The 14,151-nt window shown below is 52.8% G+C and overlaps 1 protein-coding gene across 8 annotated transcripts in view; it reads left to right on the forward strand.

The window, feature by feature from the left end:
* ADAMTSL2 (ADAMTS like 2) overlaps positions 1-13,980 on the forward strand; it is a 65,375-nt gene extending 51,395 nt beyond the window's left edge. For 7 of the 8 annotated variants that reach the window (XM_085594193.1, XM_085594191.1, XM_021543566.3 and 4 more), the window contains 7 exons: positions 1,022-1,148; positions 4,608-4,821; positions 8,389-8,544; positions 9,730-9,900; positions 10,609-10,785; positions 11,621-11,765; positions 13,197-13,980. In XM_085594193.1, coding sequence (XP_085450319.1) covers positions 1,022-1,148; positions 4,608-4,821; positions 8,389-8,544; positions 9,730-9,900; positions 10,609-10,785; positions 11,621-11,765; positions 13,197-13,315 — 1,109 coding nt within the window. In that variant the 3' untranslated portion in view covers positions 13,316-13,980. The remainder of the gene's footprint in view (positions 1-1,021; positions 1,149-4,607; positions 4,822-8,388; positions 8,545-9,729; positions 9,901-10,608; positions 10,786-11,620; positions 11,766-13,196) is intronic. The other variant, XR_014958859.1, reaches the window with a different exon arrangement.
* Positions 13,981-14,151: the final 171 nt, after the last annotated feature.

The following is a 14,151-nucleotide window of genomic DNA, read 5'->3' on the forward strand; positions in this document are numbered from 1 at the left end:
AGGAGTTTACAATCTCAGAGACATCTCTTAAAAGATCAAATGCAAGGATTTTACATTTTAAGCATTTGCTCTGGTCCAGCAGCCTCGTGCCTGCAGCAGGAGCTTTGTGATCCCTTTCCCCAGGATCCTGTCTATCCACGTGTTCTGGGACATTTTTGACTTCTTTGATCCCCTCTGAACAAATTTCTCCCTTGGCTGGGCCAGCCTGGTGTGCCCTGGTTTGCAGCAAGCCGAGAGAGGTTTAACTCAAATTTCTCCTTCCTCGCTGCCTTTTCTCACTGACATATCGCAGAGAGGCGAGGCCGTGTCAAGAGCTGTAGATCTTTTTTTAGTTTCATGTAAACCATATGTTCCCCAGAGCTGCAATTCTTGTTACCTGCAGCCAGAGCAGCCTCCTGGTCCCCAGCCAGGTCCCAGAATGGACTTCCCAACATTTACTCTGGCACGGGAGGCTGTGGGGGAAAAGGTCTCGCTCTGACGGCACCGGCTGCCGCTGCCTTGCAGGGGGAGCAGGAGGGGCAGCACCTTCCTTGCCAAATTCCCAGGATCCCTGTCTTGGCCTGGAGTTCTGCATGCACCTGGGGAGCACCTGGTGCAAAGGGATGGGTAATGCACAGGGAGAGTGGGGGATGGAGAGGGTTGGGGACCTTTCGCTGTCTCCTCCACCCACCAGGCTGGCAGGGTGGGAGCTGCCGAGCAGACTCGTGGCCCTGAGTATTTCCTATAAAAATGTGTTAGTCATATATTGGTTTTGGTGGCAAGCCCTGGTAGGGGTGGCCGTGCCCTCCTCTGAGCTGGCCAAACTCAACCACACTGCTCAGATTGGTGGGGTGGCTGCTGTGATATTCCCTCCAGCAGCACCCATGCCACAGGGCAGGAACTCCAGCTTCCTGCTTGCCACAGGGAGGAAGCTTGGAGAAATGCAGCTATAACCAGAAAAACAACAACAACAACAGCAGAGTTAGGATGTGCAGCTCACCAAGCACCCTGCTGTGTGTGTGTGTGCTCTCTCTGACCCCAGGAGTGATGTCCACCTATGCCATGTGTGTCCGCTACGATGGGATCGAAGTGGACGATACCTACTGCGATGCCATGACCCGGCCCGAGCCCATCCATGAGTTCTGTGCTGGGAGAGAGTGCCAGCCAAGGTACTGCAGGCACAGGGCACTCCTGGGGTCTCTGTGCTTCCTCTGCCCTGGGTGTTTTTTGGGGGGAGGGTTGGTGTGGATTTGGGGGGCAGCAGGGAAGGCTCATAGCACCCCATCCCTCCTCCCTTAATTCCATCTGGGAAGCAGCAACAGTTTCCTCCTGAGTGGATTTGGGGGGCAGCAGGGAAGGCTCATAGCACCCCATCCCTCCTCCCTTAATTCCATCTGGGAAGCAGCAAGAGTTTCCTCCTGAGTGCTTCAGCTCAAGCTGCCAGGTTAAAACTCCCATAAATCCTGGCAGAGCTGGCAGCTGGAGCTCCCAGCAAGTCCAGCTTTGAGCAGTGCAGGATCATCCTGGAAAACATGTGAGTGAATTGGGTGGAGGGGCTGAGCTTGCAAACTGTGCCACAAACCCAGCCCTGTGATCCCTCCAGCATCCCAAACCTCACTGAGGTTTGCTTGTGTTGGGGCAAGAGCTGGTGCAGAGAGGAGCTTGTGCTGGAAATCTTTTGGAAAGTTTTCCTTCTGATGTGGCTCTTGCTCCAAGCAGTGACCACAGTCTGGAGCCAGGCTGTCCGGAGCCACACTGCAGCTCTGGACAACTCCAGCTGTGGAGGCTGGGAGGTGTGCAGGGCACAGAGGGTTTGGGCAGGACAGACCCGTGTCTGGCAGAGGGAGGGGATTGTCCCACTCTGGTCCCTGCTGGAGCAGCCTCTCCTCGAGTCCTGTGTGAAGTTTTGGGTGCCACCATAGGAGAAAGTGATAATGGCAAGCTGTGAAGGTGGTGAAGGGTGTAAAGGAACCCTACAAAGAGCAACTGAGGTCACTTGGCTTGTTCAGCCTGGAGGAGACTGAGGAGAGACTTCATTGCACCGTACAAGTTCCTCACAAGGGGTCACAGAGGGGCAGCACTGATTTCTTCTCTCCAGTGACCAATGTCAGGACCCACAGAATGGCTGGAGCTGTGTCAAGATTTAGGTTGGACTTTTCAGGGAAAGGTTCTTCCCCTAGAGGTGCTGGGCACTGCCCAGGCTCCCCAGGGAATGGGCACAGCCCCAGAGCTCCAGGAGTGTTTGGACAGTGCTCCCAGGCACTGTTGGTGGGGCTGTGCAGGGCCAGGAGCTGCACTGGATGACCCCTGTGGGTCCCCTCCACCTCAAGGCATTCTACTCTAAGGCTGTGATGGTGTCAGACTATGGGAGGAGTAAAAGGAGGAGTAAATCCCGGGATCCACACCCTGGAATGCTGAGAACAGGGTGAAGTACCAGCCCAGTGATGCCAGGGAGCAGGGATGGCTCCTGGAGAGTGCTCAGGTGACTGTGAAGGAGGACAGGTAGGACATGGAGTAGAAGATCTCCTGGAACCTCTCCTGTTAGGGCTGAGAGCCAGGGCAGGCTGCAGCCGAGGCAAGAAAAACGAGGGGAGGTGAATGGTGCTGCTGCAGGGAATGCACCCACCCTGAGGGGACTGGAATCTCTGCTGTCATTTTTTAAAACAAGCATTTTGTTCTAAGATTCTCCTAAAGCTGTCCCTCCTTATGGCTGTGCTGTTCCAGCTTCAGGGGCTTGCACTGGGAGGGAGAAGAGCTGCTCTGTGATTTACCAGTGACTTCAACTGGGGAGCACTGGGAGATCACGGGGTAGCCATGAGTTTCCTCCTGAGTGCTTCAGCTCAAGTTGCCAGGTTAAAAATTCCATAAATCCTGGCAGAGTTGGCACCTGGGGCTCCCAGCAAGTCCAGCTTTGAGCAGTGCAGGATCACTTGGCAGCACTTGGACAGACAGAAAGATGCTTGGGCAGGCAAGGCTTTTCGAAGAAAAAATGTTAATTTTGCGTGATCTGGATGGGGAAGACCTTTGTTTCATTTCCCTCCTGAAGTTAGGTGACACCTCTAAATGACATTTCCAAATGTGTGACATCTCCCTACGGCTGCTTGTTGTGCCTGGAGCCCCAGGTGGGGTGTGAGGCTTAGGGGCAGCCAGGGCTCTCTGCTCAGAGAACAGCAGCAGTGGGGACCTGGGGGTTGCCCACCTCCAGAGGAGCTGGGAATTCTGATCCATTCCGATTTTTAGCTCATTCTTTAGTTGCTATAATATTCCTGTACTGTAGAAAACTCGACCTTTTATGTTTTTCTCCTTGGATTGCAAGCTGCTCCTCTCTTGTCAGGGCAGGGGTGGCAGGGGACAGTAAAGGACAGGCGGTGCTTGGAGCAGATCCCAGCTCTTCCAGCCTGTCACTTGTGCTCAGCAGAGTCAGACTGATGGTGGGACACGAGCGTGTGTCCCACCGGGGCTCTGTGTGACATTACTGCTGGCATCTGCAGGGTGATGGATGCCGTGTCCTCTCCATTCTTCAGCTGAGCAGGCAAAAAGGAGAGGTCAAACACGGGCAAAAAGCCTGACAGAGAAATGTGCTGGCAGAGCCCGCGGTGACAAACGCTCACTTGTCACCGAGGACACCGGGCCAGGCCCTGCCGTGCCACCCTCCCTCCTGACGAGCTGGCTTCAGCTTCAGGCACGAGATGGGGGCTGTGGGGTGAGCCCAACATATGCTGATGCTTCCCATCCCTGGGGAAAAGCTGTGAGGAGCTGGCAGCCTGCTCCTCTCTGCAGCCAGGGTTTTCCCCTGGGCTGCTCCACAGGGTGATGGGCTGACGCTGTTGAGGCAGGACAGGAATGAGGAGACTCTGAGTCAGAAGGCTGAGAGAGTAAAATTCTGATTTATTCCAAAGTGCACCGCTCTTTATACAGAGCTTCATGCAGGCCAATTCCATTGGTCCTGTCCTGGTTTGAAAAGCAAAACCAGTGAGAAGCTCTAAGTCAGAAATACAATTTATTAGGAAAAGGGAACAAAGAACCAAATATATACAACAGCACAAAAGAGGAATCACTGACAGAGTCAGAGATACAGCCTGACACTCGCTGGCTGGGGTGTGGTGGCAGATATGGCTCTGTCCCAGCAGTGCTCCTGCAGACTGATGGAGTTTCCCTCTGGAGGTCCAGTGCAGAGAAGGTCTCAGCTGTTCCTCTTGGAAGAGGGGATCTCCTTGCTGTCTGCACAGCCCCGCTGATATCCTTGATGGCATCGTTGACTCCTCCCTCTGGGCGGAGCATCTCACAATAGAGCTCTGTGATCTTATCAGCCATGTGGCTAAAAGAACAGGTCCTCCTGGAGGGACTCATCTCCGACTCACGAGATAAGGGAAAAAAATGGAATTGCAGCTCGAGGTGGTAATGGAATACACCCCAATATTATAACCTAGGACAGGTCCTGAAGTAAAAACAAACCCACACCATTGGTGCACAGTGCAAGAACCTAACTCTAAACAATGTGGAGAACAAGAGAGATAAAAACCCCTTATTTACACTATTTCCAACAGATTCCCAGGCTTCTGCCTGGTTAGAAACTTTCTGTTTCTCTGTGAATCTGAGGCCCACACTGGGCTCTGTTCCCTGCCCAGGTGGGAGACGAGCAGCTGGAGCGAGTGCTCGCGGACGTGCGGGGAGGGTTTCCAGTTCCGCATCGTGCGCTGCTGGAAGATGATCTCGCCGGGCTTCGACAGCTCCGTCTACAGCGACCTGTGCGAGTCGGCCGACATCGCCCGGCCCGACGAGCGCAAGGTCTGCAAGAACCCGGCCTGCGGGCCCCAGTGGGAGATGTCCGAGTGGTCCGAGGTGAGTCCTGCTGGCCGGCTCAGCGCTGAGTGTTGTAAACGCAGGCGAACCCAATGGGAAGGATTGACCATGTCTGACTCAGTTCAGAAGGCTCAATTATTTCTTTATTATGACTTGACGTTTCCCTCCTCTCAGCCCCTAAATTATCAGGCTAGCCCAGAGATCCGAGGCTTTGAGGGGAGGAACATCAGGAGATGGGCAAAGATTTCCAAAAGAGGTTCTTACCTCGATGTAGTTGTCCAGTTCTTTTTATTCTGTGATGTCCAGGGGAAAGAGTGGGGCAAAGAGGATGAACAGGAAGGGTCAGGGGTTTATCTGGGCTCTGGACAGGGAGGGCTTCTTGGATCTCCACCAACCCTGTTGGGGCTGGAAGGAGGAGACCAGGGTTATGTGATCAGAGTCCCAGGGGTCCCGGGGAATGGGGAAAGGCATAGCCTGAGCGCACTGTAACAATAACTATGCTAAAATACATAAATATACTATAGAAAGCAAGATACTAAACTACATACTCCCTTCTCTGACTCTATCTCTGTCGGAGACCACCCTAGGTCACGGGGTGGCTTCGTGTGGTGGAAAAACTTCTCCTCCAACCCGAGCTTCCAAAGAAAACTCAGCAGCCTCTTGTTGTTTGGTCTCATGGTTGTTTATTGCAAGTTATCTAAAAGATTTTCTTCTGGGGCTGCTGTGGTTTGCTCACAGCTCAGGCAGAGGCACACACACACCCTGACATCCTCTCTGACCCCGACTGCTTTTTCTCTCCCTGCCAGGGCTGCTGCTCTCTTTTATATGGTACATTACGTGTTACATGGTTACAGTTTTTCCCAATGCCTATTACCTATATTAAATGGTGATTTTCTACTCTAAACCAATCTGTGAGTGCCAACATGGAGGTGAGGAAGAAGAAAGAGGGAGGACAGGGCACGCCCAAATCCCTCCATCTTAAAACTTCTGACCTCCATGTACAAAACTAAACCCCCCTGTACAGGCATTAAAACCCCCCTGTACAACACTAAAAAATTCTTCCCTCTACTTTGTGATTACTTCTACCATAATATCTAAACTTTTGTGATCTCTTGTTCCACCTGCAAAGTTGGTAAATCATTCCATGGTTCAAACCCAAAATCACAGCTGTTTCCAGCTGCCTGCCAGGGTCTCAAATGCTTCTGATGTGGGCCCAGAACCTCCAAAAATGTCTGAGGGACATTTTGATTTCCGACATATCTCTAACTTTCTCTATCTCTGACTCTAACACAACTCATGACCCTCTCTTGAGAGTCCAGCCCCAGGTGGGTTGGATTGGCCATCAGGCTCAAACAATCCTCACCAGAATCCAACCAAGCACTCACTCCAGGTAAAAAATTCTCCAAACACAGTCTACATAGGAAAAGCAAGGAGCAGAAATAGAAATTGTTTTCTCTTTCATTTCTCTCTGTGTACTTCTATGAAAAATCCTGAGAGGGAGAGAAATGTGCTTGCCACACCTGAACTGGGGCTTCCCTCCCTTTTCCAATTTATCCTGGTTCTTCATGGTTCCTGATGCTTTTTTAGGTCACCACGTGGCCTGAAAAGAGGCTAGAAGGAGTTAAAGAATAAAATAGGGATTTTTTTAGGAGGCCTCAATGCATCCACCTTGGGCAATACAGGGATGCACCCAAAATGAACAAAATAGTCATAAAATGCACAACCGCTCACGGGGTCTCTCACTTTTATAAGTTCTGCTCCATTTGCATATTGGAGTTTATTGTCCAATTCCAGCTTTAGCCCAGGCAGTCCCATCCTGTTTGTTTTTCTCTCTCCAGCCCATGCTGTTTGTGTTCTTGGGCTGAGATTTGGATCATTTGGTCATTGGATCATTTGGATTGTTTGGTCATCATTTAGTTCCCAGCTAGAGAAGGAATTGTTTTGTCTCCCTATTCTGTGAAGACAGCTCACCATCCCACAGTATGAAGCTCAGAAGTACACACCAAAGCAGCACAGCATCTGAAAAAATAGAAAATCTAAACCTGAGGCGTCGATCCTCATCTGTAGCCATCCACAGCCATCGGCCTCTGAGGATACACTGGTTGCAGTAATGCATGTGGATCAATGCGCATCAATATTTTTCCCTCTAAAATGAAGCCTCAGCTCCCATTTAGGATGGGAGGCCACTGCCATTGGTCACTCACAGGTTGGGCAGGAGCCCATGGCTCAGATCTCCCCATCAGTATTTCCTTGGCAACCTCTTCAAACCCAACGTGCCAGGAAGGTGATCCTGACTCACACATGGATTACATCCCTATAAATGTCCCTTCCTCGCCTCCAGTTCCTCTGCACCACACACAGAATGAAACCTTTCCCTAGATGTGCCTTAAACCAGCCCCCAGAGCCACTGGGAGGTGGTTTGAGGAGGGTTTCCAGCTCAATGGTTTCCTTGGGAAAACCTGTGGAGAGGGTTTGTGCCCCTCAATCCCTTTCCAAGCACGGACAGTGCCCCAGCACATCCCTGACAAACACAAACTCATGGAAACAACCACACCAGTGCTGCTTCCTCGGGGTGCCTCTTCCCAAATCAAGCACAGACCTCATCTAAGCAGGAGCAGATGAGCTCTGAGCCGAGCTGTCCGTGGGTGCCAACCTGCCCCATGGTTTGCATCACGAGGAATATGACTCTTCCTCCTGGGAAGCTCCCAAAAAACTCCTCTTAGTCATAATTTAAACGTCTCCATTCCCCTGCAAGCTGGTGTGCATCATTTCCCTGGAGCTGACAGAGGGGCTGGTGCATTCCCTGGTGGTGCAGGATGTTTTGACTTTCCCAGCTGGTAGAGAGGAGCTCCCTGAGCACGTGCTGGAGCGTTATTTTGTCCGGCGTAGCAAACCGGAGTGGTTTATTTTACAGAAATGTGTATTCTCCTCCAGCATTTGTCAGGGACAGATTGCTTGAGACAGTGCTGGAGTAGATTGCTCTTAGCCAGCAGCAAAGCTAATCTCCTTTGGATCCCATCAGAGGTGGGGTGCCAAGTTGGCTGGGGAAATAGGCATTAAAAAAAGCACATTTCAGGGCTCTGAGGATTAACATCTCGGCACGGTGCGTCTGGGCCCTGTGCTGTTGACACTTTTCCCTGCTTTACGTTATGCATGGAGCAAATGTAATGTGTATGCGAGACTGTAGTAACTCAAATCCAGTTCTAAATAATGTCACTGGGCTGCACGGTGCCAAATTTATCCACAGCATAAAAATCTCAGTTGTGCAGTCACAGGGGGGAAAACATTCTCCGAAGAGGTGGAAAGGAGCTGGCTGCTCCTGGGAAGGAGGCAAGGGAGATCTCACCCTGTCTCTAGGTGACAGCCAGAACTGCTCAGCTCTGAGCAAACATTCCTGGAGCCTTTCCCCCTTCTGGCATCACCTGTTGGAGAGCACAGCACCTGGGCGGGATGCTGTCGAGTGGGTTTGGGGAAGTCATCTGTGCGCTTTCACTGGGTGTTTTTAAACTTTTATGCTCCAATATGGGGAAAAATAAATCCCAAGCCCCGAGCCAGCAGCTGCCGCGGTGGCGGGAGCCCGGCTGACGCCGCTGTCCCGTCCCGCAGTGCCCGGCGCGCTGCGGGGAGCGGAGCGTGGTGACCAGGGACATCCGCTGCTCGGAGGAGGAGAAGCTCTGCGATGCCAGCGCCCGGCCCCTGGCCGAGAAGAACTGCACGGGGCCACCGTGTGACCGGCAGTGGACAGTGTCCGACTGGGGACCGGTGAGTGGCCATCCCACCGCAGCTTGTCCCCGCTGCTGTTGGGGTTGGGGTCTCCATGCCTGGCAGCTCCCAGCTCCAACAAACCTGCAGGCAGCCTGTGCTGGGAGCTGATCTCAAATAATTCCACTGCTTTGGCTCTCTTGGGTCACCACCCTGGCTCGGGCATCCCAGTGGATCCTGTTGCTTCCCCCGCTTGGGCTCCTGCCTTGTGGGGATGTGGTAGAGCAGGGGTTAAACCCTGAGAGACCTGGCTGAGGGCCTTAGTGGGTGTCAAAATCCTCTTGTCTGTCTGCTGCACAGCATTCCTTGGCAATGCTGATGCTCCGTGCCCAGAAACTGAACCTTTTAACTTTTTTCCTTTTTTTTTTTTTTATTTTCCATGTCCCCCTTTCTCTTTTCCCTTTCTCCCCTTTACTTTTCTTTTTCTTCCTTTCCTCCCTTTCACTATTTTTCTTTCCTCCTTCTTTTTTATTCTCTTTTGCTCTCTGTTTATTTTTTTTTTCCTCCCCCCCGGCTTTTTCCCTTCCTGCACAATTCCGCTCCAGAGACCCCCTCCATCCCAATCTATTTTTACCCAGGTTTTGATACATCCACATCAGCTAAAAATAAGTAGTTTCCATGGCAGCAGCAGTGCTAGGAAACACGGAGAGTCTCTGCAAGAGCAACCAGGGAAGCATGGGGAGCACTGGGGGCTGAATTTTAGCAGCCACTTCCTTGGTCCCCTTTGCTTTGGCCTCTTTGGGAGCCACTCCGGGGTTCTCTACTCGTGGTGCTTCCCCTTTTTCCTGTCCTGAGAGATGCTGGGTGCTGGGGCTGTGGCCCTGGCACAGGGTGCCCAGAGAAATTGTGATTGTCCCATCCCTGGAAGTGTCCAAGGATAGGTTGGACAGGGTTTGCAAAAAGCTGGGACAGCAGAAGGTGTCCGTGCCCATGGCAGGGCGTTGGAACAAGATGATTTTTAAGGTGCCCCCCAACCCAAACCAGTCTGGGACTCTGTGATGACGGAATCTGCTGGCTGCAGGATGGACCCGCTGAGCATCCCTGTGGCTGCTTAGAGCCTCAAAAACCCCTCTGAAATTTGGGCAGGGCGGGTGTGGGGCTGAGCCGAGCCCTGCTGGGGCTCCGTGCCTGCTGCAGGATGGGGCAGGGACGGTCCCTGGCGCTGAGTGCCCGCTGTGGTTGCAGTGCAGCGGCGGCTGCGGGCAGGGCAGGATGATCCGGCACGTGTACTGCAAAACCAGCGACGGGCGCGTGGTGCCCGAGTCCCAGTGCAGCCTGGACACCAAGCCCCTGGCCATCCACCCCTGCGGGGACAAGAACTGCCCCTCGCACTGGCTGGCCCAGGACTGGGAGCGGGTAAGTGCAGCTCCTGGGCTTTGGGGTGCCCCAGAGGGGTCGGGATGGGGCGGCAGCTCTCAGGTGGCTCCTGTGCTTTGGGGTGCCCCAGGGAGGTCGGGATGGGGTGGCAGGGACACCCTCAGGGCAGCTCTCAGGTGGCTCCTGTGTTTTTGGGGTGCCCTAGAGGGCTCAGGATGTGGTGGCAGGAACACTGTCAGAGCAGGGACGCCCTCAGGGCAGCTCTCAGGTGGCTCCTGTGCTTTGGGGTGCTCTCAAAGGGCTCAGGATGGCGTGGCAGCTCTCAGGTGGCTCCTGTGCTTTGGGGTGCCCTAGGGAGGTTGGGATGGGGTGGCAGCTCTCAGGTGGCTCCTGTATTTTGGGGTGCCCTAGGAATGGGATGGGGTGGCAGCTCTCAGGTGGCCCCTCTGCTTTGGGGTGCCCTAGGGAGTTTGGGATGGGGTGGCAGCTCTCAGGTGGCCCCTCTGCTTTGGGGTGCCCTAGGGAGTTTGGGATGGGGTGGCAGCTCTCAGGTGGCCCCTCTGCTTTGGGGTGCCCTAGGGAGTTTGGGATGGGGTGGCAGCTCTCAGGTGGCCCCTCTGCTTTGGGGTGCCCTAGGGAGGTTGGGATGGGGTGGCAGCTCTCAGGTGGCTCCTGTGCTTTGGGGTGCCCTCAGAGGGGTCAGGATGGGGTGGCAGCTCTCAGGTGGCCCTGCTGGTGACCCCGCAGTGCAACACGACGTGTGGCCGGGGTGTGAAGAAGAGGATCGTGCTCTGCCTGGAGATTGTCAATGGCAAGATCAAGACCCGCAGCCCCTCTGACTGTGACGTGGCCAAGAAGCCCGTGGAGGAGAGCACGTGCTTCGAGAGGCCCTGCTTCAAGTGGTACACCACGCCCTGGTCCGAGGTGAGCGGGGAGGGCTGTGCTGCCCCATCCCTCTGCACCTGCAGAACCCCCAGGAGATGGGCGAGTTCCCCTGAGGGAACGCCCTGGGTGTTCCTGCTGCCCTGGCAGCTCAGGGCAGGCAGCTTGCCCTGCCATGGTGCACTTGGGCTGTCTGTGCTCAGGGAGAGCAGGATTGAGAGGGGTTATTTGGGGCCAGCTGTAGCTTTACTTTTTTTTGGTTTATTTTTTCCCCTGGGAGTGTGGCTGGGGGTGTGCATGAAGCCCACAGGGTGGCTACCCTTGGGATACAGAATTTGGGGATGCTCCATCACCCTGCACAACCCAAAAGGCAGCCAGGGTTCGGTGGCCAAGGGCCCAAGCTGTGGGCTTCCTGCAAGCCCTCCTGGATGCTCCAGGAGCCTCATTTTTACTCTTGCAAACCCTATAATTAGGCAAAGCATCCCTGCTGTAATCCCAGCTCCAAAGGGCAGCAGGCAGTGAGTGCTGGGCCCAGCAGTGGCTCCCCATGGATGCACAGAGACCCCACAACCCCACTCCTGCTGCTCTGGGGGTTCCCTGGCCACCCATGTCCTACAGAGCATCACCTGGACAGGGCCAGCTCGTTTGTGGTCCCTTGTGAAGGGCAGCAGGAGGAGGGAGGATGTCAGCGCCAGGGGATGGGACCACATCCACCTCCCCCTGGTGCTGGCAGCAAAGACAGAGCGAGGGGACAGCGGTGTGGCACTGAGATGTGACGTTCTCCTGCTGCCCTAACATCTCCAGTGAGCAGGTTCTGGCTCAGAAGAGTCCCCTGGAATGGCAGGGTCTTGCCTCACCCCCTCTCTCTGTCCCCCAGTGCACAAAAACCTGCGGGATCGGCGTGAGGATGCGGGATGTGAAGTGCTACCAGGGCAAGGACATCGTGCGGGGCTGTGACCCCCTGGTGAAGCCGGTGGGCAAACAGACCTGTGACCTGCAGCCCTGCCCCACAGAGCCCCCAGGTGAGCCCCACAGCCTTGATTTTCCATGGATCCCTCCAGCAGCACCTCCAGCATCTTATCTTCCCCTGCCCCATTTGGATAATCGTGCCAGGGTGGATGCCAGGGACGGCTCTCCCTCTGTGCCCGAGTGATGGGGGGCTGTGCACAGGCTGTTTCTGGAGATAAATTAAGAGGAGAACTCAGAAGAATCATTCTCTGACCTGAAGATAAAAGGGAACTTTGGAGAGCTGATTTGGGTGCTGCTTCTGTAAGATTCCAGCTAGAGCCAAGGAAATTCTCTCTGTGCCATTATTTTAATGATTTTTGGTCCTCGGGTGTCCCGTGGGTTTGTAACTATCTCGTTATCTGACTCGTCTGCTGGCTCAGAGTCCCTGTGATCTTTAGCAAACACACAGTCCTAATCCTTTAATAGGATTTGGGAATAAGGACAGTGTGGGAGAAAATGGGTGGCAGATCTGGGGCCAGCTCCTGGCTCAGCTCTGGGTGCTCTCAGCTGCCAGAGGATCCATGGAGCTTGGGAGTTGCCTCGTGGCCACCTTGCCCTGGGAGCAACCTGGTTTCATGCATCCTATGGATTAAATAATAATAAAAAAAGTATAAATCCTATGGGTTTGAAGCAAAATATTGCACTGAAAGGAGTTGGGAGAGTGCTGAAGCAGCCTCTGGCCTCATCCCGTTCTCCAGCATCTCACTTGCCCCTAACTCTGGATGTGACACTGCTGGATTCCCATTCCCTTGCTCAAATAGCCTCTTTGGGGCAGAAATTGTGACTCCCTAGCAAGGGAAGCACTTGGGGACAGCTCAGTGCCTTGGTGGCTCCACAGTCCCTGGGCAGCTCTGTTTTAGTTGTTTATTGTAAGAAAATTGTTTATTTTCTTTTCCTTTTCTGTGCCATGCATTGAGACATGGTACCCTGGCAGACAGGGTGCCAGCCTGCTCACACCTGCCAGCAGCTACGAGACAGTGGCACTAAAACTGGCACAAATAAAGCCCCAGCAACATTTTAGTTCAGGCTGGGAACAGCAGGAGAGACATAAATTAAAGGGAGCAATCCTAGCCTGACCACCTACTCTCCAAGTGCTTTAACAAAGCTGGCTCCCAGCTCGTGCTATCAGGTTAAACCAAAAACCAGCCACCCCAGCCCCAAATCACTTCAGCACCCGAGGAAAAGCAACTGGATCTGTCAGGGATTTAACCTGCTTCCAAAGAAAACAAACCCGTGCCAAAAAATAAGTATTTTTAAAATTAAGTATAAAAAATTATGAATACTTAATGTAATACTTAATTTACTTAATTTAATACTTAAAATGAAGAATTTTATGTATAAAAATTTTAAAAAAATGTCAAAAATTAAGTATACACAAAAAATTAAGTCTTTTCAGGCACTTAATGTCCTGCTGAATAAAATGTGAGTGTTTTCTCTCCCTGCAGACGACAGCTGCCAGGACCAGGCAGGAACCAACTGTGCCTTGGCCATCAAGGTGAACCTGTGCAGCCACTGGTACTACAGCAAAGCCTGCTGCCGCTCCTGCCGTGCCCCCCACTCCTAGGGCAGGGCTGCCCGAGCCAGGGCTCCACCTCCCACCTGCCCACACCCCCCTGACCCTGCTGCCAAGGATGCTTTTAGCCTGGTTTTTGTGTCCCCACCGAAGCAGAACTCCTCTCCTGCTCGAGGGATGGACGTTGGGAGCCCCCCGGGCTCAGAGCTGTACATAAATCGTGTATATTTGATTTTCCCCCATCCTGAAAAAAAACTCCAGCTACAAATTCTTGTCCTTTTTCTTCCCTCGGTGCAAGGTTGGGGTTGGCAAGGGGAAGGTGTGAACTCTGGGAAGTGCAAGTTTCCCTTCACAAAATGGGCTTGGTGCCTCTCTCTTGATTTATCCCGAGACCTCTCCTTAGGTGAATTAACGTGGTGGGAAGCTGATCCTCCTTTGTTAAATGAACTCGAGCCCTTTTTTTTGTAATATGTAGGTGTATACTTTTTCAGAGAATTTTATCTTATAATCAAATGTTAGTTTCATAGTCCTTACAAACCCCCCCTCCCCGATGCTGACATATTGTATATAATATGGAAACATAACTGCACTTTATATCACAAAAAAGACGTGCTCTTTTTTAATATATTTGTTTACAGACAGTGAACTTTATCCATATAATCATTAATTTGTACTCATATGTATATTTTAATAAAGTTGTCATATTTATGGTGGTATTTTGTTTTATTCTCCAGTTTGTAGTGGAGTGCTGGGAACACTGGAATCGGGGTGCTGGTGCCCAGGGAATGCAGAGCAGCTTTAAATCAGGAGACTCACAGCTACTTGGACAGTGATGCAAGGAAAAGTCCCAACAGTGGGGGGATTTTGGGACTTTTGGGGGCCCTTTG

The sequence above is a fragment of the Lonchura striata genome, chromosome 17, assembly GCF_050655825.1.
Source record: "Lonchura striata isolate lonStrDom1 chromosome 17, ASM5065582v1, whole genome shotgun sequence".
NCBI classification, from domain to species: Eukaryota; Metazoa; Chordata; class Aves; order Passeriformes; family Estrildidae; genus Lonchura; species Lonchura striata.